The sequence below is a fragment of the Phyllobates terribilis genome, unplaced genomic scaffold (genome assembly GCF_046119375.1).
Source record: "Phyllobates terribilis strain yellow unplaced genomic scaffold, ASM4611937v1 Scaffold_5__5_contigs__length_657084704, whole genome shotgun sequence".
Classification (NCBI taxonomy): Eukaryota; Metazoa; Chordata; class Amphibia; order Anura; family Dendrobatidae; genus Phyllobates; species Phyllobates terribilis.
This window is the reverse complement of record NW_027362765.1, coordinates 513,328,562-513,353,479: the sequence shown is the minus strand read 5'-3', so window position 1 is coordinate 513,353,479 and position 24,918 is coordinate 513,328,562. Positions and strand designations below refer to the sequence as shown.

General features: G+C 42.1%; 1 protein-coding gene across 1 annotated transcript in view; it reads left to right on the top strand.

Annotated features, from left to right (window-relative positions):
- MICU1 (mitochondrial calcium uptake 1) overlaps nt 1–17,416 on the top strand; it is a 90,204-nt gene extending 72,788 nt beyond the window's left edge. Inside the window, exons 4-5 of the mRNA XM_073681692.1 lie at nt 3,713–3,875; nt 17,337–17,416. Of these exons, the coding sequence (XP_073537793.1) occupies nt 3,713–3,875; nt 17,337–17,416 (243 nt within the window). The remainder of the gene's footprint in view (nt 1–3,712; nt 3,876–17,336) is intronic.
- Nucleotides 17,417–24,918: the final 7,502 nt, after the last annotated feature.

Below are 24,918 nucleotides of genomic sequence, written 5' to 3'. Positions count from 1 at the left end.
CATCGCCGCTCACCATCTTGATGGAGTCCTCAAAGTTTTGGAGGATTGTACATATGTCTGACATCCATGTCCACTTTTGAGTCTTATTTGTGGAGTCTGAACTGATTACAGACGGCCTTGTTGATGCTGGTACTCAACAACTGCCCTCTTCTGCTCACAAATCCATCCCAACATATGCAGTGTAGAGTTCCAACGCGTGGGGACATCGCATACCAGTCTGTGAGCCAGAAGCTGCAAACGCTGCTGAAACACTGGAAGGGCGGTGGAAGCTGTAGGTGACTTTCTAAAAAGGGCACACAGGCGGCGTACTTTAACAAGCAGATCCGGCAGCTCCGGGTAGGGTTTGAGAACCACTGAACCACGAGGTTAAGCACATGGGCCAGGCATGGTACGTCTGTGAGCTCGCCTCAGAGCCGCCACCAGGTTCTGGCCATTGTAACACACGGCCATGCCTGGCGGTAGGTTCAGCGGTGTGAGCCACAGATCTGCCTGCTCTATTAGAGCTGTCCACAACTCTTCAGCATTGTGCGGTTTGTCGCCTAAGCATATTAGCTTCAGCACAGCCTGTTGTCGCTTGGCCGAGGCAGTGCTGCAGTGCTTCCGGCTTGTGACTGATGTGGTCATTTCGGAGATGGAGGATGAGGTGCAGGAGCTGTAGACTGTGGGGGCTACCCTGATTGACATAGGGCCCGCAATCCTCGGCGTTGGGAGGACGTGTTCCGTCCCAAGGTCCGACTGGGTCCCGCTTCCACTATGTTAACCCGTTAGCGAGATGTACCGTCCCTGCCCACAAACACTTGTCCACGTGTCCGTAGTTAGGTGGACTTTCCCGGTAACTGCGTTGTTGAGGACACGGCTAATGTTTTGGGACACATGCTTGTGTAATGCAGGGACGGCACATCGGGAGAAATAGTGGCGGCTGGGGACTGAGTACCAAGGGACGGCCGCCGCCATCAGGTTGCGGAATGCTTCCATCTCTGCGAGCCTAAAAGGCAACATTTTGAGCTCAAGCAGTCGTGAAATGTGGGAATTTAGTAGTGTGGCCTGTGGGGCGTTGGCTGCGTATTTGCGCTTGTTTTCCAAGGACTGGGGTATGGACAACTGAACTCTGCGCTGGGACAAGGACGTGGAAGGACGTGCTACCTGATGCTGCTACTTAAGAGTGCGCAACGACAGGTGCAGGGCTGGAGGCATCTTCGAATCACCATGGACAGGGGATTTGCTTGCATGCACAACAGCGGAAGAAGCAATGGTGCCACCCGCAGGCACTGTTCCTGGACCCTGGGGCTCGGCCCACAAAGTCGGGTGCTTTGCTACCATGTGCCTGATGATGCTGGTGGTGGTCAGGATGGTCTTTTTGCCACCCCTGCTGATGCTGGCCTGGCAGGTGATGCAAATGGCCTTTTTGTGGTTAGCAGCAGAGTCTTTAAAAAACAACCAGACTCGGGAAGACCTAACAGTTGTAGTGGCAACTTCCTTTCTTTTGGTGTTACGTGGAACTGTTGCCTGCCTTTTTTCTGCGGCCACCACACTGCTTCTTCCTGCCTGTTGGGGTGCTCTGCCTCCCTCCCCCTGTGTGCTGCTGTCCTCGCTCTGCATGTCCTCCTGCCAGGTTGGGTCAGTTACTATTTCATCCACCACCTTGCCTTCCACTTCCGCACTCTGGTCCTCCTCCTGACTTTCTGGCAATTGTGTCTCATCATCGTCCACCTCTTGTGACACTTTCCCACCGTCACCTTCGTGTGACCGTGTCTGCTCAAATATTTGGGCATCGCTACATGCGATCTCCTCTTGCCCCGATTCAAGTGGATCGGGCGAGAGGCCCGAATCTATAAATGGAAAAGTGAACAGATCTTTGGAGTGTCCAAGTGTGGGATCAGTTGTCTCTGGGCACTCGGCATGGTGGGAGGAAGGAGGATCAGGGTGAGGAATAAGCGGTCCAGACTCACGGCTACTGAGACCTGACCGTGTGGAAGACAAGGTGGTTGTGGCTAAGTGACTGGAAGCATTATCTGCTATCCAACCAATAACCCTTTGACACTGCTCTGTGTTCAATAGTGGTGTTCTGCGGTCCCCTATTAATTGGGACAGGAAGGTCGAGCGAGAAGATGTGGGTGTTTGTTGTGGCCCACACAATTTCAGTTAGCCCACGGCCTCGGCCTCTGCATGCACCATCATCACCATCACGTCCAGTTCCCCGTCCCTTGCAACGTGCCTTGCCCATTTTAAATGGAGGACAATATCTTCCACGCTCACAACAAATGACTGAATTTGGAGCGAACTTATATGTGATCTGTGTGACGGACAAACCACAGTTTTAAATACCTGGCCTGTAGGTGACTATTTTGGTGTCAATTGCTTCACTGACACACTGAAACAAAGTTTTAATGGAGGTCAGAAATGGTAGTATTTTCTGAAAACTTATATGTGATTCGTAATATGGAAAGGACCTGGCTGTATTCTGCAGTGCCAACAAGCAAATGGCGCAGAAAAATGGTGTTCTCTGGATTGCTTTTTAAGCAAATAATGAGGATTAAGATCCAAAAATAATTATTCCTGGCCCCTGAGACCTGGGCCTTTGTCTAGAAATATCTAACAGCTGCAGAAGGCAGTACTGGAATGGAGCCTCTTGTGCTATATGCACTACGGTCGACTATATACTCTACCTGCCTATATACTCTGCCTGCCTGATATCTCTGCAGATGGATTAGTCCTCAGAAGGACTGTTTGTTGAGATGGATATGTGTCTCTAATATAGTTTGGTACACCTACACTAACTAGAAACAAGCAAATCTCTCCCTACTACTTGATGATGCTGTGCGGCTAGCCAATCACTGTAATGCCACAACCAACATGGCTACGGCATTACAATGAGTGGCAGGCAATCCCTGCATGTTTATTGGCTCTCTAAAGAGCGCCAAACATGCAGGAAGGAGACCCGAGCTTCCGCTGAGCAACCCCGGAAATACTCGGCGAGCATCGAGCAGTGAGATGCTCGGGTGAGCACCAAGCAGTAGCGGACATGCTCGCTCATCACTAATCTGCAGTTTTTAGTGCGGCGCCATCCTACAATGAAACATAACAAGGGGACACTATAGGTGTGTGTCACAGTTAAAGAGATTTTCTGGTCACATCATATCGATGACCTATCCATGAGTCAACAATATTAAATCAGTGGTGGACTGAGATCCGGCACTCCCATATCAGCTGTTATTTGCTCCGTCAGCCATTGAAACAGAGCTTCAATGCACAGCTCTGTTCAGTATGTAGTGGTTACTGATGGCTACTGCAGAACAGCTCCTGTTCAAAAGAATAGAAGTTGTTCTGCAGCAGCTGCTATACATTAAACGGAGCTGTGCAGTGTAGCTACTGCAAAACGCCTATGATGTTTAGCTCCATTCAAAGCTATTTCATCAGGTGATGGTCAGATCAAATAATAGCTGGGCGAGCGGGATAACAGACCTGCCCGCTCTGATAGCGATGACCTATCATATGGATAGATCATCGATCTGATATAACCGGACAACTCCTTTATCTGTATGGCGCACAGTTGCATATTTGGGCTTTTACTTTCTGTACACAATTCTTCAAAGCTCCCAAAAGTAATAAATAATGCAATAAATAAATGGAGCTTTTTGTTATTAACTAAATAATATAGAAAAGCTAGAGATTGACTTCTGGGTTTCATTCGTCTTTTTCTTTTTTGTATCAGGTGATGGAATATGAAAATCGGATTCGAGCCTATTCAACTCCAGACAAGATTTTCCGGTATTTTGCAACTTTGAAAGTCATTCATGAATCTGGAGAAGCAGAAGTCTTTATGACGCCTCAAGATTTTGTGAGGTCCATAACACCCAATGAGAAACAACCAGAAAGTGAGTGCTAACCACTGATGAGTAGACTGTATCTAACCTTATTTATTATAATCTTGTTTAATATATTGGACACCGCCAACGCCGGTGAATATGCCATTTATTTTTATAACCTTTTCCCATACTCTGCAAAAAAATGACGCTAAAGCTAATCCCTAGGCAAATCTGTATGGCAGTCTACTGCAAAAATCCAAGGTTAATCCTTGGATTACTGTCACAGATTATCTTCAAAATCTGTGTTTGTTTTACCTAGTGCAAATCCTGACCCTAACAACCAGGATATAGAGGAAGGGAGGTAAGTCTGGTAGTGAGTTGTAAGGCGTGCAGCAGGGACCACCTTGATAAACGTGGCATACATTGCTGAAAAATCAATGGCTATTTCTTTATTTATTTTTTTATTTTTTTACGGCACTTCAGGTAAATGTGTTTTATAGAGAATTTAATAGGTGCTTTAATGAAAATGACAGATTTGCTTTAACTACTTCACGAAATTCGCCATACATGTATGGTTCAAGTCAGAAGCAGATGTAAGGAGTGGGCTTACTGGATGAGCCCGCCCCATGCCCGGCAGGTCATGGCTGTGTATAACAGCCAGAACCTACCTGTAACAATAGTGGGTGAAGCGGACTTTTAACAGCAGCGTTTAACACGCCCTGGCTTAGAGGACTGTCATTCCATGCAACAGTCAGCATGCCCGTGACGTGATGACCACTGGTCTGTGGCCGGGCTTCAAAGGAGACCATGATTTTTACTATATACAGCTATTCTGTGGCATCACTCTATATAGTCCTAGCGAGAACACTATTAAAAAAACAACATTTTAAATAATATTAAAAAAAATGTGAAAAAAAAACATAAGTTTCAAATCACTCCCCCCTTTTCCACCATTAGAAATTAAGATACTTAAAAAAGCATATAAGTGGTATCGACGAGTTCCGAAATGTCCAATCTATCAAAATATAAAAATAATTAACCCGATCGGTAAACACTGTAAACAAAAATAAGATTAAGAACGCCAAAATTACATTTTTTTAGCCTCTGCAATGCCACACAAAATGCTGTATCAAGCGATCAAAACGTCATATCTATCCCAAAATAGTATCAATAAAAACGTTGCCTTGCCCCACAACAAAACAAGCCACTACACAGCTCCATCAACCAAAAAATAAAAATGTTATGAGAATAACATAACAGAATATGGTGACACAACCTCAAAATTTTTTTTTTCCAAGCTTTTCATTTTTTTCACCAATAAAATATTTAAAAAAGCTGGACAAGTTAGGGATCGCCATAATCGTACAGATGAGTAGAATCATATTGCGGGATCATTTTTACCACAAAATATACACCATAAAAACAATTCCTAAAAAACAGGGTCACAATGACCTTTTTTCGCAATTACTCCCCACTTGGATTTTTTTTCCTGTTTTCCAGTACACTACGTGGTAAAATGAATGGGGTCATTTCAAAGTACAACTCGCCCCGCAAAAAACAAGCCCTCATGTTTATATGGACAGAAAAAGAAGAGAGTTCTGGCTTTCTGAAGAAGGGGAGAAAAGAGCGGAAATGCAAAGACGGAAATTGGCCCTGTCGAGAAGGGGTTAAAGACTGGGCTGTGGAGTCAGTAAGCCAAACCTCCGCCTCCTCAATATCCCTGACTCCACGACTCCGACTCCACAGCACGGCCTCACTACTGAGCGTGTACATAAAGTGCAGCACAGATTCATCTCAACTAAAAGCCAACATCCTTAGATCAGGAACAGAACAGACATTTATAGGACATTTCATAACTTTCCCAAATTCTTATGAAAACATTTTCATCACATCCTGCATTGTACTACTATACCCAATTTATTATATATTTTAGGAGTCGGTCCATTGTATACCGACTCCACCAAAATGGACACTGACTCCACAGCCTTAGTTAAGGAGATTGTTTGTTTCAAAATCTAAACGTATCAAATATCCTTTCGATGATTGAGGAGTTCCTGATTGTGGGTGGTATTAACCCTGCCCCCCAGTGATCACAAGAACAGTGGTCCCCTTAGTAAGTGGTGTGGCATTTAGGTCATACAGGTGTGCGGCTCCTTCATTTATTCTCCATGGGAGTGTCGGACATAGCTGAGTACAGAACAGGATTTTCCTTAGTTCAGCTACAAACTTCTGTTCACACCTCAAGATTGTACATTATATTTGTGTTTCATGTCTCAGAAACTGTTTTTATTAAGGCGGGTTGTCTCAAGTTCATAAATAGGTAAAATTGCATAGTGCTTGTGAAAACGACAAACTTTGCTCTTCACCCCTTAAGAACACAGTGTTTTTTTTTAAATTTTATAATGTACAGCTTATTGCTTAGTTTACCAGCCACCCTGAAGTCGCATCGTTGCCGGTTACATAGGCAAGGACTGTGCTTAGTGTCGGACTGGGGTGCCAAGGGCCCACCAGGGCCTCACTTTTCAGCTATTTGCAAATGTGACATTATCTTCAATCGCAGATTTATATAACAATGAACTGGGTAGATTATTAACCCCTTTACAGCCTGTGACGTATTAGTACGCACAGGCTGTAATCCCCCCGTTCAGTGAGGGCTCCGGCGGTGAGCCTGCACTGAACCGAGCACATGTCAGCTGATTATTATAGCTGACATGTGCCTGCAACAGTCGCTGGTGGAATCGCGATCCACCCGCGGCTGTTAACATGTTAAATGCCGCTGTCAATCTCCGACAGCGGCATTTAACGCGCGCTTCCAGGAAGCGCCTCCTAAGCCCCGCCCATCGGCGACCCCGTCACGTGATCGCGGGTCACCGATGGGTGGGCATGACAACCCTGGGTCTGCAGCAGACGCCTGCGGTTGTCATGAGCTGGTCACTATGAGCGCCACCTAGTTGTCGGCGCTCATAGCTCAGGACCACTTCTGCTGCATACAGGGGATCTGCTCGTCCCCTGTATGTAGCAGAGGCGATCGAACAGTTGCTGCTTCTAGTTTCCCATGGAGACTATAGAAGCATGCAAAAAATGAAAAAAAAAGTTTTTAAAAATATAAAAAATTAAAAAAATATAAAAGTTTAAATCACCCCCCTTTCGCCCCATTCAAAATAAAATAATAAAAAAAAACCCTACATAGACATATTTGGTATCGCTGCGTTCAGAATCGCCCGATCTATCAATATAAAAAAAGAATTAATCCGATCGGTAAACGGCGTAACGAGAAAAAAATTCTAAACGCCAGAATTACGTTTTTTGGTCTCCGCAATAAAATGCAATACCGGGCGATCAAAGCATCGGATCTACCCCAAAATGTTATCAATAAAAACGTCAGCTCGGCGCCCAAAAAATAAGCCCTCACCCAGCCCCAGATCCCGAAAAATGGAGACGCTACGGGCCTTAGAAAATGGCGCTATTTTTTTTTTTTTACCAAATTTTGGATTTTTTTTTCACCACTTAAATAAAAAAGAACCTATATATGTTTGATGTCTACGAACTCATAATGACCTGGAGAATAAAAATGGCAGGTCAGGTTTAGCATTCAGTGAACGTGGTAAAAAAAATAAAAAACAACTGTGGTATTGCACTTTTTTTGCAATTTCACTGCACTTGGAATTTTTTTCTCGTTTTCCCGTACAAGATATGGTAAAACTAGTAATGGCGTTGAAAAGTACAACTCGTCCCGCCCTCACATGTCCATATTGACCAAAAAATAAAAACGCTATGGCTCTGAGAAAAAGGGGAGCAAAAAACGAAAATGCAAAAATGAAAAATCCCAAGGTTGCGAAAGGGTTAAATAATAAATAAATTGAATAAAATGCCGCCTTTGTCTGTACATAGTGATTCAAGTATATTGTGCCAGGTACTGGTCATATAAGAGAGTGGTGGCCCGCCGGATGATTCTCCAGTGGGCCAGTCCAAGCCTGACCGTGCTGCATAAGCAGGCCGCATTGTTTCCACCCTGTGCGTGGCTCTGCAGCAGGCTGGATCCGGCTATGTTCAGTATCCCAGTGCTTCTCCCATGCTCTAAATGTAAAGCTGCCTCTGCTAGTAACCTGGAAGAGAGCACCTTACAGACCAGCGGTGCGACCATGCCACCGGTGCGAATTGTCAATGAGGAGCTGGGAGTGTTGAGCTCCTGAAGCTGCATCTTGAGACCAGCCCTTTAAATATTTTTGCATAGACCTTTTTTTCCCCACTTAATCTGAGATTGGTATTATTTATATGGAGAAACACAAAATGTTACAGATCTCCATCATATCCATTAGTAACTTGATAGAAGTTTATTTCGGCAGTTCTCACAGAGAAAATGAAGAAACATTTCTAAGGCAGTTGAGTATTTTCCTTGGAAGTGTGTAGCATCCCCAGGTAAGGAAACAAAGCGGACACAGCAGCTGCTTTATCATCAGGCAGAAAGTGACAGGTGAAACCCTTAAGATAGAGATGGGCACAGGGAAATATAACAATTATCTCCACTATCAGCATCGCAGAAGAGCAAACAGACAGTAATTTGTCAGCTTGTGTACATTCATCCATGCAGGCAGTGTTCCAGCAAACGGCCCAGCAGCTACATTTGTTACGGAAAGCCTAGCTCCCATACAATTTCTCCAGCTTCTAGGCTGCTCTATATCTGTCTGCATCAACTGCTGGCCTCTCAACTAGGTTATATTTACTTGGTACTGGATTCATTTATGTCATTACAGTGGAAAACCCAATAAATCTGTTATCCGTTGTCATAACTTTTTAATTAGGCCTATATACTGTATTTTTTAAACTATAAGACACACTTTTTCCCTCCAATATTTTGGAGAAAAGAGGGGGGGGGGTGCGTCTTATAGTCCGAACATATGTTCGGCTGTGGCTGGGGGGGAACGGCAGCAGGGGATGAGCGGGGCACATGAGGCGGCAGCCGCCTGCTGTGGCCTACACTGTGCCCGCTACTAAAGAAAATGAATATTCACTGCTTCCCACGCCCATGGGTGTGGTGAATATTCATGGACTTTAATAGCTGGCACGCTGACAGCCACGCGCTGCGGCTACAGTGTGTGCGCCATTGGGGAGAATGAATGGTCACTGCTCACCACGCACGCAGTCCCAGCGCGGGGGGAATTGACTTTTCCGGCACAAAAGGAACTTTTCCCCTAATATGGGGCTATTAGCATCTGCCTCGCGGTTTTTGTCTTCCTCTGGATCAACATGTCGGGTATAGGTTGAACACAATGGAATTGTGTCTACCTTCAACCTAAAGACTGTGATCACAAGGGAAATGTTGTGGAGACTTGGACAAATTTAGCAATATGTTTTGTATTTACATCTTTACTTTAGAGCTGTGCAAAATAAATTGAGTCTTTTTATTATCAATTAAAGAAGAATTCCAGTCAAAATATATTGTACATGTAAAAGTCATTCCAAGCATTTTGCAGTTGAAATTAATATTTTAATACTATACTTATGTCACCAGCACAGAGACTGTTGCATACCTTTCTGTCCCCCTTTAATCTACAGATTAGCGTGCTGTGTTGCCGTGACAACTGATGCGCGCGGGTGATGTCATCAATCAGGGTGCCAATTATCGCAGCAATTGAATACTAATTATACCCAGTGGCCTAGTCAAACCAGACAAGGGCCTCCTGACCCTGCCTGAGTATGTTGTCCTGCTCGAATCTCCTAGAATCTATCGCTTGCCTCTGTATTGGCCCGTCCTGGTTTTCCTGACCTTCCGTTTTGCTCCACTCCATGCATTACTAGTAACATATGTACGCTTGCTAGTTTTGACCTCCGGATTTGACGTTTGTCTTGCTGTTTATCTGATCATGGCCCTTGATTTTGTCTGACCACCCTGCTGTGTGTCTCATTGCTACTATGTCACACTCCCAGTCACTGACTAACCTGTGACTGGTTAAGTCTCTACTTCCTAGTGGAGGTTTAAAGATTAAAAAGGAACAGTGCTTTCATCAAACTTTGCGTAAATCAGCAGTCCTAGAAGGAATAGCAACGTGTTTCGAACGCTCCAACCGGCGTTCTTTATTAGAGCTCTGATTAAAGAACACAGGTTGGAGCATTCGAAGCGCGTTGCTATTCCTTCTATGACTATGGAAACTGATTTTATGGAATAAAGTTCTGTTTTCTGTATCTAAGAAGCTGGAATCCTCCTCTTTTTTTTTTTTTTACTTGAATTTACACAATGAATGTTTCCTCATCATTCCGTGCTTCAGAACGCCTGAGTCAGGGCGAGCTGGTGTTCTTTCTATATTTTATAAATCAGTAGTACAGGTGTTTGTCAGAAACTTTGCAATGTATTTTATAAGAGAAATCCACTTCTTTCCCAGTTTATCAGACACTTCTTCCCCTCCCCCTGCCTCCTAAACTCCACTATGAAAAACCATCTCAAGTCTTGTTCAGAGGAGAAAGACTGCAAGTATCATATGCCACCTTCTATTATGTTCTATGGATGGGGAAGGAGAAGTGAGCAGCAGGGAAGGCATCCCACAGAGGCAGACAAAAAAATATTTTGCAGGGCTCTGTAACAAGTGTTCTACCTCACATCAGAGCTTGATTCAGATCATGACAACTCAGCTGTATAATGTCCTCCATGTTGCCGTAGATTATGTCTGAGTTAAAAAGTGAATGAAGAGCAGGCACTCTCCTCTCTCTGCTGTTTTTGTGAGAAATCATTGCAGCTCATCATTCCCCCACTCAGCAAACTGGGGATTGCATTTACACATACAGTATGGAGAGGGGAAATCTGGTGAGAATACATGATACAAATTATATACTGGTTTGAAATGTTATTCCTCATGTTGACACACAGGATTTGTTACTTGAAAACAGTTATCCTTTAAGAATGAAGGACCCTTGAGAACTCCATACCTTCTATTAGTCATCACAAGATCTAGTGCTCAAGGTAGCACTCCTATATACACAATATAACAGACATTAGAGGGGCATATGTAATGTGAACATATCTGCCAATACATGCAGAATATATACCCACCAGTGTCCTTTTATGTTACATTTTTTTTATATTGTGACAATCAATGGAAAAGTCTTATATTTTCTCTGTAGAAATAATATTGCGAAATATATAAAAATCCCCAGCTGCATTATCACTGGTTAAACCACTCACCTTGTAAAACCATTATTTTTGAAAATAGCCCAGTAACTAAAAACAAGACTTCCAGCTCCTGAATGCCGTGTTCGGAAAAGGTCAGACATGTTACCCTTTATGAAATGACAAGGTCATTACCGTAGTTGTTTCTCTAAGCCCGATGCTTCTGTACTAGTACCGGTGACAAGTAAAATGCCGCGAAACTGAGATGAAATGGCCACGCCAGAATCCTTCGTATCATTTTATCAAGGAAGAAATGGCCACCTGTCAGGCTGATGGACTGAGCACGTGAAAGATTATTTTCATGGTTACACATAGATACTTGAAGGTTTTGTTTTGCAGGATAGTCTCACTACCCAGTGGGATTGATTAATGGTCTATTGCATAGTTCTTATGGCTATCCCATGACACAATGAAATCTTCTAGGACGCTTATAAACTTAAATGTAGACAAGGGTAGTTGTTTGCCAAAGTACTTTCACTTAAAATATATTGGTTACTACTGGTCACCATGGAATTTCTTTTGAAGAATAATAAAATCGCTGAATCCAAATTTTTAAGATTGGATTTGGATTTTAATTTTTTTGTTAGTGAAATAAAATTAGCAATGAAAAGCAGCTCTTCATGTAAGGACCATACGAAATAACTGGCAGATCCTCATGTTGTGCAACAAGTAGGTGATGGATATTGAGATGTATCCATGTTTTAGTAAATTTAGGCTGATAGCCCAGAATTATCATAGTCTTTATTCCAAAAGTGCTTTTATGTTTTCATTTTCTCAAAAATGCTATTGCATTTCCTTCATACAATAGTCTGTCATAGATATACATGTAGAAGTAAGCCATAACCAAAAAGCAGGTGTTCAGGCAACGTTTGATTGAGATTAGATTACCAAAACGATAAAAAATATAGATACTCTCGCCTCAATATTGACCACCAAGAAGAAAAATTTGTTAAATTATGGAAATCACAGGATTGATAGACATATGATAATGGTATGTAAATGATGAAAAGATGAAAGCAAAATTTTCAAAATGTCACAAAGTATTCAGTATATCGAATGAGTGCCACGTGCAGAAATCCCCGCACTTTCAGGTCTTAGCTGCTATCAGTGAGGTTATTAATGGTCATCTGAGAAATGTTTTGCCACACTGAATGTACTTGGGAACACAAATAATCTGCTGCTGGCAGCTCACTTTGCACTTTCTGACCAATGATGCCCCAGATGTGCTTGATGGGAGACAAGTTTGGAGATACTGCAAGCCACGGTAGCATGTTTAGACCATGCCGGTTGCTCATAAGTACTATAAGAAAAATATGGCCTGGCATTGTAGAGTTGAAAAACAGCTCCTGTAACACTCTCAAGTTCCCTCAGGAAGGGCTCTTCATGACTTTTGGCTTGGGATGTGATATCAATTTCACTTGTAATACAGAATGGATCACTAGGCGTCATTCTTCAGATTTGATGAAGGTTTGTGGGCAATGCCATGAAGAGGCACATCATGATCCTACTTCCGTAATTATATGGTATAATTTCAGGTTGACGGACCCCTCTAGTCTTCAGTCCAGCCTTGGTAGTAGTGGGATGGCTATTTCTCCAAAGAACCCATCTTTCAATATGACAATGCTAGGCCGCATGTTGACCATGCTACTTTGAATAGCCTGCATGGGCTGCAGCGTCTCCTAACTTCTCTCATCGAGCACATCCGGGACATCATTGATCGGCAGTTGCACAGAGAGCTGCCAGTAGTGGACTTCGGTGAATCATCAAGATCCGTTCAGTGTGGCAGAAAATTCCTAAGATAACTTTTAGGGATATTGCCATCTCTAAGATCCTATCCCAATATGTAGTAGCTGTAGTAATAAGGCTGTGTGCCCACGATGCAGAAATGCTCCGGATTTTTCCTGAGCATTTCTGCATCTCCCTGGCAGAAAAAACGCATTATGATTTTACTTGGGTTTTCTGCCAGGGACCAAGCGTAAGTGAAGCGTTTTTCGCATGCGGGTTGTCAAGCGCTTTCCAAGCGATTTTAGCATCACTTGGAAAGTGCTTGACAACTTGGTCACACTATATAAATCCATGCAACCGGCATGGACTTGTATAGTGTGACCAAGTTAATAGTTAAAAAGAATGGTAAAAAATAAACATTATACTTACGTTCTGATGGCCCCCTGTCTCCTTAGCGATGCGTCCTGGCTCCCCGACAGCTCGCAATGGTCTAAAAGGACCTTCTATGACTTTATTTAGTCATGTGACAGGCCATGCGACTGCCGACGTTTTTTAAGCGTTTCTGCGGTGGAATTGCCACTGCGGAAACGCTTAAACGCATAGTGGGCACACAGCCTTATAATATTAGCAAATACCTCCAATTAGAAATCTAGTATAGTTATTCTGATAAGCTATGTAACTTAACCCCATGTGCAGGGCATTGCAGTACCTTAGATATCAATGGTTACAACCACTAACCGCTATCACTATATGAGTGGGTGTAACCATGCATACCTAAGACACAAGGAGTAAGGAACATAGCTTATCAGATGAACTATGCTACATTGGAGGTGTTTTCTAAGATGATTATTATTACACATACTACATATTGGGATAGGATCTTGGAGATGGGAATATCCCTTTAATAACTTCATTGACAGCAGCCAAGGAGTAGAAGTGCATGTATTTCTGTGTGTGGTGCTCAGATACTGAATAACTCAAGATGTTTTGAAAACGTTTCTATGTTTTCCTCATTTGCCTATCAATAACATGTCTATCCGTCCCATGATTTCCACAAGTTCACTGCTTTTCCTTGTTGGTGTTGTAATTTCGGTGTTTAGGAGGGTATATACACTGTACAAAAAAATAAAGGGAACACTCAAATAACACATCCTAGATCTGAATGAATGAAATATTCCCATTGAATACTTTGTTCTGTACAAAGTTGAATGTGCTGACAACAAAATCACACACAAATCATCAATGGAAATCAAATTTATTAACCAATAGAGGCCTGGATTTGGAGTCACCCCCAAAATTAAAGTGGAAAAACACACTACAGGATAATCCAACTTTGATGTAATGTCCTTAAAACAAGTCAAAATGAGGCTCAGTATTGTGTGTAGCCTCCACGTGCCTGTATGACCTCCTTACAATGCCTGGGCATGCTCCTGATGAGGTTGCAGATGGTCTCTTGTGGGATCTCCTCCCAGACCAGGACTAAAGCATCCGCCAACAGTCTGTGGTGCAACGTGATGTTGGTGGATGGAGCGAGACATGATGTCCCAGATGTGCTCAATCGGATTCAGGTCTGGGGAACAGGCGGGCCAGTCCATAGCTTCAATGCCTTCATCTTGCAGGAACTGCTGACACACTCCAGCCACATGTGGTCTGGCATTGTCCGCATTAGGAGGAACCCAGGGCCAACCGCACCAACATATGGTCTCACAAGGGGTCTGAGGATCTCATCTCGGTACCTAATGGCAGTCAGCCTACCTCTGGTGAGCACATGGAGGGCTGTGCGGCCCTCCAAAGAAATGCCACCCCACACCATTACTGACCCACTGCCAAACCGGTCATGCTGAAGGATGTTGCAGGCAGCAGATCGCTCTCCACGGCGTCTCCAGACTCTGTCACATCTGTCACATGTGCTCAGTGTGAACCTGCTTTCTTCTATGAAGAGCACAAGGCGCCAGTGGTGACTTTGCCAATCCTGGTGTTCTGTGGCAAAGGCCAAGCGTCCTGCATGGTGTTGAGCTGTGAGCACAACCCCTATCTGTGGACGTCAGGCCCTCATTCCACCCTCATGGAGTCGGTTTCTAACAGTTTGTGCAGACATATGCACATTTGTGGCCTGCTGGAGGTCATTTTGCAGGGCTCTGGCAGTGCTCCTCCTGTTCCTCCTTGCACAAAGGCGGAGGTAGCGGTCCTGCTGCTGTGTTGTTGCCCTCCTATTGCCCCCTCCACGTCTCCTGGTGTACTGGCCTGTCTCCTGGTAACGCCTCCAGCCTCTGGACACTACGCTGACAGACACAGCAAACTTTCTTGCCACAGCTCGCACTGATGTGCCATCCGGGATGAGCTTCACTACCTGAGCAACTTCTGTGGGTTGTAGAGTCAGTCTCCTGCTACCACGAGTGCGAAAGCACAACCAACATTCAAAAGTGACCAAAACATCAGCCAGAAAGCATTGGTACTGAGATGTGGTCTGTGGTCCCCACCTGCAGAGCCACTCCTTTATTGAGGGTATCTTGATAATTGCCAATAATTTCTATTCCATTTGCACAACAGTATGTGAAATTGATTGTCAATCAGTGTTGCTTCCTAAGTGGACAGTTCGATTTCACAGAAGTTTGATTTACTTGGAGTTATATTCTGTTGTTTAAGTGTTCCCTTTATTTTTTTGAGCAGTGTGGTTGCTGATGGATAGATTTCTGAGATTGTCAGAGAGAGATGAATATAATATTACAATAGTGTAATATATATGTGTTAAATCACCAAAACATCTGGTTAAAAACCCCAAAGCTGCCACATGTGATCTGGAACATAACGTGAAATCATCGAAAAAGATCTCTGAATTTGTGACAGATGGATTAGCTTGTAATGAGGGGAATTATTGCATCATTTGGCTAATATTTCAGTGTGATAAGTGTGATGATAACTCGCCAGATGTTGTTTGAAATTGCGCACCTTATTCCCAACAGTTATTTATGGAAACTGAATATTTGTTTTACAGACATATGTGAATCCCAGTAAACAAACAGAAGAAAAAATACTTTTTATACAAAGCAGCTTTGTTTTTTTTTTCTTCCACTGATTAGCAATACTGCCAGGGACTTTAAGGCTTAGCAATTTGATCGTGGTGTTTGATGCTTAGTAATCTGGCCAGGGCCTCTTAGGCCTCTTTCACACCTCCATGTTTAAACACATACGTGAAAAATTGTACCGTTGTCATCCGTGTGTTCGTTTTTACCATCAGTGCGGTCATCAGTGTTTTTCATGGATGGATAAAGAAAGCCATTCCAAATCTTCTCCTATACTTTGCAGTGTTAAACTTGGATGGCACATGGATACTATCCTAGTTAATTAAGGAACCCATAGACTTGTATTGGCCTAGTCATCCGTGCTGATGGAAAAAAAATGGACATGTCTCCAGCTGTTTTGCACGGACACACGCTCCGTGTAAAAAAATAAATAAATAAAATGGACACGTGAATAGCACCATAGGATATAGTGGGCACGTGTGGTATCCGTGAAAATGATGGATACCACACATAAGTGCCACACGGACGTCTGAATGAGGCTTTAGCGATTTGGCTGGGGTGCCTGCTGCTTAATATTTTACCTGGAGTCTGCGCCTCTTGAGTCTCCTCACTGCTTGGCTTTTCACCCAGTGGACGACTGCAGGCAGTAAAAACATTGAAATTCATTTGCTTAACAAAATTCTCCAAATTTCTGGCAGACATGATACATCATACATGGGGCATCAGAATAATGTATTTTTTATTATTTTTTACGCAAATTTCAGCAGTTTTGAAAACTATTTTAAAAGAGGGGTGACTTAGGATAAACACGAATATTTTACCTATTTCCTTGCTATTCAGCACTCTTTTTTGCTTCAGATCAGATTTCAGGTTTTATTTGCTGAGAAATAATTTGTGATGCCAATCCCATGATGCCCAAGCACAGCATCACATGAGCAGGTGGAATAAGTACCATATCTGTCTGCAAATTCTACTGCAGCAGGACAATGTAATTATCCCTCGTTAATGTCTGTAATAAAATTATAGTAAGAGGCTGAACAGTCTTCATTTTTACAATACAAATCTAGAGAAATAGTCGGCACTCCGTAGTCCTCGTTAGTAATAGTGGTGCACGTGGAGAGATTACAAGCAGAATGAAGAAATCCCGGCACTCACGTGTATTCGATCAGTTCATTTATTCCACAAGTAGGAAAACTACAACAAGATGTTTCAGCCCCTCACAGGCTTTTTACAATTGAAAAAAGCCTGTGAGGGGCTGAAACGTCTTGTTGTAGTTTTCCTACTTGTGGAATAAATGAACTGATCGAATACACGTGAGTGCCAGGATTTCTTCATTTTTACAATAATCTTTGTAAAGACCATTAAAATGTGTAGTTTTACGTTACTTGGTAAAAAAACAACATGGAGCGCCATATATTCTGTATATGGGATTTAGATCCATCAATTCAGTTTTATTGCTTTATTTCTTTACCAGATGTCAGCAGAAAACAAGTCAATACTTAATGTCAAGAGTCTATATTGTCCCATAAAATATATAACCCTAGCACAATTATGTACTCCAGTTTTTACTTTAAAGTATATTGCATTTTTCTAAATACATTTTTTGTATTCTTTTGACAGATTTGGGCCTGGATCAGTTTATTGTAAAACGATATGATGGAAAGGTGGGTAAAATCTGCGTACTTTACCAATTCATATGATTACGGATTACTGATCACTTATAACAATGCTGAATGTAATGACTGGGTTCATGTAGAATATTAAGGATGTCCTTCTCCCTTACAGGAGAGTTTATCAAATATACATATACTCCAAAAAGGCTTCTACTCTGGTTACAGTGGGGCCAGGTAGAGAAAGTCCCTTGCCCCACCACTTTCTTCATGGTTGATGGGAACCTCCAAAGTGTTACAGTCTAATCATGCAAGGTTTTGGGAATGAAGGCCTTTTTATCTGTAATGCAATAGACGAGCAGAGGAGACGAAGAAATCCCCAGCCTTCCTACTCCAGGATGGGGGGGGGGTGATGGCATAAGTTTGTTTTATAGTAGGATCCTCGTTTAACCTTTACTGTTCGTACAGTATAGTTTATTAGTATGTACAATATTATACAAAAAAATATTTATAAATGTTTATTTTTATACCCTAAGCACTTTTACCCCCTATCCTTCTACTCCTTGAATGTGTTTTTTTTTTGTTTTTTTTTATTCACAGGAGGTTGGGGCTGCACTCACTCCCCTGCAGCGTCTTATCGCATTCCTGAAAAAGAACATCATCAGAGGGGGCTATGCTGCAGTCACCATTATGTTCTTTCATTGCCGCTCTTTGAAGATGTCCTGAAACCATGAAGAAGCTGTGGGAGAAATGACCAAAGCACCAGCACTCTGCTTCTGCCCCCACCGGCTGAAATGTCTTAATGTGGAAGGAGACGTCATCATGGGGCAAAGATAGAAGTAGGGTTAGTGACACCAACATTGCCCCACAGCTTCTATGACTGCCCTCAAATATGATGTCATCAGGGGGCAGTGATAAAAGACGTGTGAGTGACACCAGCCCCGTCCCCTGATGACAATTCATTTGAGAGCATGATAAAAGGGATGTGGTGGCACTAGAGTCACTCACCCTGCTTCTATCTCTGCCCCCTGATGACGTCTCCTATCACAGTAAGACACTGAATGCCGGTGCTTCCGTCACTTCTCACAACAGCTTCTATCAGTCCCATGGATTCAGGACACCTTCAGACGGCGGTGATGAAAGAAATGGTGGTAAGTGGCCGCAGCACTGCTCCCTGATGGCGTCCTGTTACAGAGCTGGTGATAGACGCTGAGGGCAAGTGAGTGCAGCCCCAGCCTCCTGTGATGTCCTATTTGAGACTCCTTTCAAGCAAAACAACACAGGAAGTGAAGTAAAAAGAGCATATAAGGATTAGCAGGATAAGGAGAAGCGTAGTGTATTTCATAATAAAGCTAATTACAAAAGTGCTTGTGGTCTAAAAATAGATATTAATAAATAACATTTTAGGTATTGGACCACTCCTTTAATATAGTTCTATATATTTGCATATACAATTAGTCTGTGTTATAATCGTACAAGTGTTAACTCCAGTCTATTAAAGGGATTCCATACTTTGTATAATATGGTGTTCACACCAGACATGTGTACATTTCACCCATGGTGCTGCTTTGTAGACAGACTATGTACATAGATCTTTATGAACTATGCAAAAATTGTTAATTCTCTATTATGGGAATCGGGCAAAACTATCTTCTCATCTGTTAGTTGCATTGGTCGCAGGGTGACATATTGTATTCCAGCCTTTTATATACTATCCAGATTTTGTTTCTTTTCCTAGTTATGTTTTATTGCTCTATGTGGCAGAGTAGGATTTCACTTGAGCGCCTTCAGCTGTCATCAGAGTAAATGTGGTGGCTAGTGGATGATTAAACTCCACATATCCTGCAGATGATTTGTCCCTGTGGTGTGTTACACGGAATCCTATTAATCTACTAACATGGCTACAGTGTAAATAAAAGCTGATGACATAATGTTGAAAGCTGTTTATTAATTTGGAAAAGATGGATTAGCTTCTCAATTAAATAATAATATGGAGTCTCTGAATTAAAGGAGCAGCATTAGCGATGGAAGTATGAGTTGTTGTAGGATTATACACATTCACATATTAAGAGACGTTGTCCTGGTTTAAAAAAAATGGACAAACAGCCAGAAATGTGTTGAAATAACAAAACTATTCCAGTGCAGTGATCACATGCTGTACTTAACTCACGTGACTGTTGCAACCAACTGCTGACCCTAGCCGCCATGTGCCATACTTGCTCACCGCTGAGGATAATTATTACTTCATTGTGGTGATTATGGTTACATGAATGATGGAGGTGATGTGGTCTCTACAGAACAAGAGAGGCTCATTGGTGAGGGATTCAATACGGAATTACATTTTTTTTTCTTATTTTAACACATTCTATAATATTCATTTTTTTAAATCCCAGAGAATCACTGATTTAATTTGTCTATCAGATCAAAATTTTTTAAATGAGCTGTAATAAAATTCCTATCAACACGGAGCCACTTCATGCTGCCCATTATCTGACCCATTACCTGACCGTACTGTGGCTGTTTAGCACTACATGTTAGTCATTTTTATGAATGACTGACTATTAGAGATGAGCGAATAAACATGAGTGGAATTGAATTGTACTTAAATTTTACAAAAATCCGCGTTTGCCAAAATGTGGATTATTTTAATTTGCTTCCACTGGCTGCCATTTTTATGAACCGCAAAAGGCCATCAAAATATAAAAAAAAAAATCCTTGTACTCTCCATACCGCTCACCTCTCTGGCACTTCCATGTCACCCATCTGGTCCTCGCCGTGTCTTCATATCTCTGCAACTTGTGATATAACCCCTGAGCCTCTTACTCCCTGCTGGAACTTCTGCGCAACCACACGATAGGTCACATCATCATTGCTTCATGGCATGCACTGTGACCTTGCGCGCACATGCACAAAACCCTCTCAGTCCTTATCAAAGTCCTGGCCTGGCGTGATAGCAGTTGGCGATGTGAAGATGGGGCGAGAACCAGACAAGTGAAATGGAGGTGCTGGAGAGGTGAGTACAATAATTTCTTTTCATTTTTTACATCTTGTGTTTATTGTTCTCTAGGGTCATTAAATTCTGGGAGAATATCTTCCTAGGAAAATCCACTTGAACAGGCATATTTGGATTTTGCCTGATCCGCCCATCTCTACTGACCATGTAAACATTGGAGGGTCTTGGGCCATGAGAGTGACAGTCATAGTCCATAGAAATTCATTGAGGTGCTAAATTTACATAGGACTGCATATCTGATACTTTTCTGCATGCACCTAGATTTTCAGTCAGCTTTTTTGCACATGCTCCTTTCCCATCATTTACGCATAATAAGTGCTCATTTATTATGTAGAAATAAAGGAAGCCATGAATGTTCGAGACTTGTATGTCCACAACTAAGAGCACACTAACTTTTAGATCTCTAGCTCACAATTGCTCTCATGGCTGATTTAGAAAAAATCACACATTATGGAAGTGAAATTTTTATTAAAGCTTAAAAAAAAATCAGTGGTGGTCCATGAGCTTGGGACCCCCATTGGGGGTCGCTGACATTTTTTCCAATTAATTCTATTGATGTGAGAGTGTCAGTAAGACACATGACTATATAAATGAAAAGCTTCATGCTAACTAAACAGTGACACTTCACAGGTAAAAAACAAATGCACCTCCAACTCTAAATGTATTTTTCACTAGATCTTTAGCTCATTTATTGATAACTTTTTAACATTAAATAATAGAATAAAAATATTTTTAATGAAATATCTTTTAGCATCTATTGGCAGTTTTCACATAACCAGCTTAACCCCCTATGTTATGTTCACTCAAAGTTTTTATTCATGTATTTTGATGCAGATCTGTTTCAAAATCCATATCCAAATCGGCTTCAATTAGTCTTTGAATATTCTTTAATTTGGTTTTTGAAGGTGATCCATTTAAAAACTGTGTGAACATAGCCTTTCTATGTAATAATGAGTTGAGCTTTCTCACCCATCCCATAGATACAACTTCTCATAACAGCAGCCTATCCTTGTTTCATAGTCAATGTATCAGGCTACAGTTGCCCACGTTTACATGGTGTAAATATCATACGTCATCATTTAGTCACTAGCACAGATAAAACTATACAGAGTCTGAGCTCCCGGACTCCCTAGTCCATTCTAGCTGCTGTCAAGGGCTTCTATTTAATTTTGTATATAAATATATGTATTTGCTGTTTGGTAACTTTCCAAAGTTTGGACATACTTGCTCATGCAATGGTTTTCCTTATTCATGTAACGTGTACTTTGTAGATTCAGACTGAAGACAGAAAAAACAAAGTATCACATATAGAAAAAAGGAGTAAAGAAATACATTCAAAACAAAACATGATATGTCTTAATCCTCAGATATCCCCTTATACTTTCATGACCGCTTTATACACCCTTGGCATGCTCTCAAGTAGCATCAGGAAGTCACCAGAAAAGGCTTCCATTGAACAGGTATGCCTTGTCAAGAGTTCATCAGATGTGATTTGGTACACATCAGATATGATTTTGTATGCATTTCCAGTGCTAGACCTATTCCACAAGTTTTCTAAGCCACAATATGGCAAGGAACCCTCAACTATGTAAAGAGAAAATAGCATCCAATCAATACTTTAGGACATGAAGGTCAGTCGATGTGGAAATTGCTAGTACCCTGAAGGTATCCTCAATTGCAGTCACTAAAACCATCAATCACTATTATGAAACTGGCTCTAATGAGGACCACCCAAAGAAAGGAAGACCAAGAATTACCTTTGCTGCAGAAGATAAGTTCATTGGTTACCAGCATGAGAAACTGGAAAATGTTAGCACTTCAGTTATAGCCCTCATAAATGATGCACAGATATCAAGTAGCAGACAATATCTCAACATCAACTGCCCATAGGAGACTGCAAGAAGCACGTCTTTATGGTCTAATTGCTGCAAAGAAGCCACCACTGAGTACTGTTCGCTAGAAGAAGAGACCTGTTTGATGCAAGCAACATTTGGGCTAAGTATTAGATCAGTGAAAATCTGTCCTGCGATATGATGAGTCCTAATTTGAGATTATTTATACCAACTGGCATGTAGTTTTGAGACACACAAAAGGTGAGTGGATGGTTTCTACATGTGTGGTGCCCTCCATGTAGCATGGAGTGGGAGTTGTGACGGTGTGGGTGTGTTTTGCTGGTGACTTTGCCATGCGGGGTAAGTGCGCCTTGGTTTTGGAATAAATAACCAACAACCACAGCGTTCTGCAACTGCATGCCATCCCATCTCCTTTGTACTTTGTGGGATCATTATTTGTGTTTCAACCAGACAATGACCCAAAACAAACTTTTGGGCAGTGTGACCAAGAAAGAGATGGACATGTTGTTGTGTCTGATAACGTGGTCTCAACAATCATCAGACCTCAACTCGGTTAAAATGGTTTGGGATGAGTTGCACTGCAGAGCAACAAGTGCTCAGCAGTTCTAGGAATGCCTTCACGACTTTTACGCTGTGTGCCCACGATGCATTTTTTAAGCGTTTCCGCAGCGGCAATTCCGCTGCAGAAACGCTTAAAAAACGCTTGGTAGAAGGTCTGCCATGTTCCCCAATGATAATCCGCATGTGCTGTGCACATGCTGCGGAAATTTCCGCTGCGGATTATCATTGCGGAAAAATACACAGCACTACCAATTATTTTGCTGAAGCGCTGCGTTTTTGCCGCCATTGACTTGCATTGAAACGCATGGAATCCGCATCACTGCATCTGTACATGAGGAATCCATGCGTTCAATGTGTGGTTTGAAGAAGAGGAGACTCTCCTCCGGACCCGGGTACCATAGTACCTGTAAAAAAAAAAGAATAAAATAAAAAATAAATATTATACTTACCTTCTGATGGCCCCCGCCAGTGTCTTTGTCTTGGCTTGCTGGCAGATCGCGGTGGACTCAAGGACCTGCCATGACGTTATTTAGTCATGTGACGGGTCATGCGACCGCTGACGTCGGCAGGTCCTTTAGTGTACCACGAGCTGCCTGCAAGCCGAGACGCATCGAATAAAGACTCCGGGGGCCATCAGAAGGTAAGTATGATATTTATTTTTTACCATTCTTTCGGTCACAGTCTATAAATCCATGCCGGTTGCATGGATTTATATAGTGTGACCAAGTTGACAAGCACTTTCCAAGTGATGCTAAAATCGCTTGGAAAGCGCTTGATAACCCGCATGCGAAAATGTATGTGAAGAACGCTTCACTTCCGCATGTACCTGGCAGGAAAAACGCATCTACAGTCCGCATGTACAATCCGCATGTACAATCTGCATGTACAATCCGCATGCGATTTTTTCTGCCAGGGAGATGCAGAAACGCTCAGGAAAAAATCTGTAGCATTTCCGCATAGTGGGCACATAGCCTTAGAAAGCGTTTCATCTGACAACCTGAAGCTGCTTGAGAGAATGTCAAGATTGTTTATAGCTGTCATCCGAGTAAAGGGGGTTACTTTGAGGAATTTAAGGTCTTACACACATTCTGGTTTGTTTCATAAGTGTTTCTTTACACCTTATTTCTAAATCCTTCTCCGTGGTTTTGATGCCTTTAGTCTGAATCTACAAGGTGAACATTCCAATAAGAGCAAGGAAACCATTACATGAACCGGTGTATCCAAACTTTTGACTGATGCTGTAAGTGAGATAATAGCACCACCAAATCCAAATCCAAAGCCTCAGTTTCTCTTAAAAAATGTCTAGTCTGTGCAAGTCCATAAATACCATTTTGTTCAAGATTTCCCATAGACCATAGGTGGAAATGGATTCCATTGTAAACATTGATTGATCTTTTTTTCCCTACTAAAGACTTTGAGGCTACTTGAGCTGCTAAATCTCTAACCCACATTTTCACTGCGATGCCATGCAGTGTCCTTGAACTAATGCTGTTTCTTGTGCAGTCCTCATTCACATGGTCAGGCATCTATTCCCTTGAGATAGAGGGAGACCTCAGGTTTCTTATTAGAAATTTACACTGCATCCTCTTTATCGGAGTATATTACAGGCTAATTACTCGCTGTCTGCTCTGCACTTATTTTTCAGTTTTTTTTAATTTTTTTACTGTGTTTTTTAAACCTGGCACAAAGGAGGATCAAAAAAACCCCCCATAACATTGGTATTCAAATAACTTATGTAGAGAGTAGATGAATGACGAAGCCCAAGACTTGCAAATTATTCAGTGCAATCCTCTTTTCCTCTCGCAAAAGAAATTTTACATTTAGATTATAGCTGGATATGTGCAGTCATACACACAAGTGAATGAGTAGGCAGCCCGCCATATATTGGTATATTATAAAGCACATTGTGGTCTCTTGCAATATAGAAACATTTGTATGCAATGCAGATATTTTCTACCTATTTTGATTCATGTTTCCCTCATAGTATTACAGCAGTTAGTTTTTGTCTAGTAGAAAGTTTGAAGTTAGCCAGACCAGTTGTGAAAGTTTACACTCCTAATACTAAAATTAGTATGTCCTCTTTAAAATGCAAATTTTCATAAGACTTTTTAAAAAATCACTGTACGGCCATTTTGACTGGGTGTTTGCAAAGTAAGTACACCAGC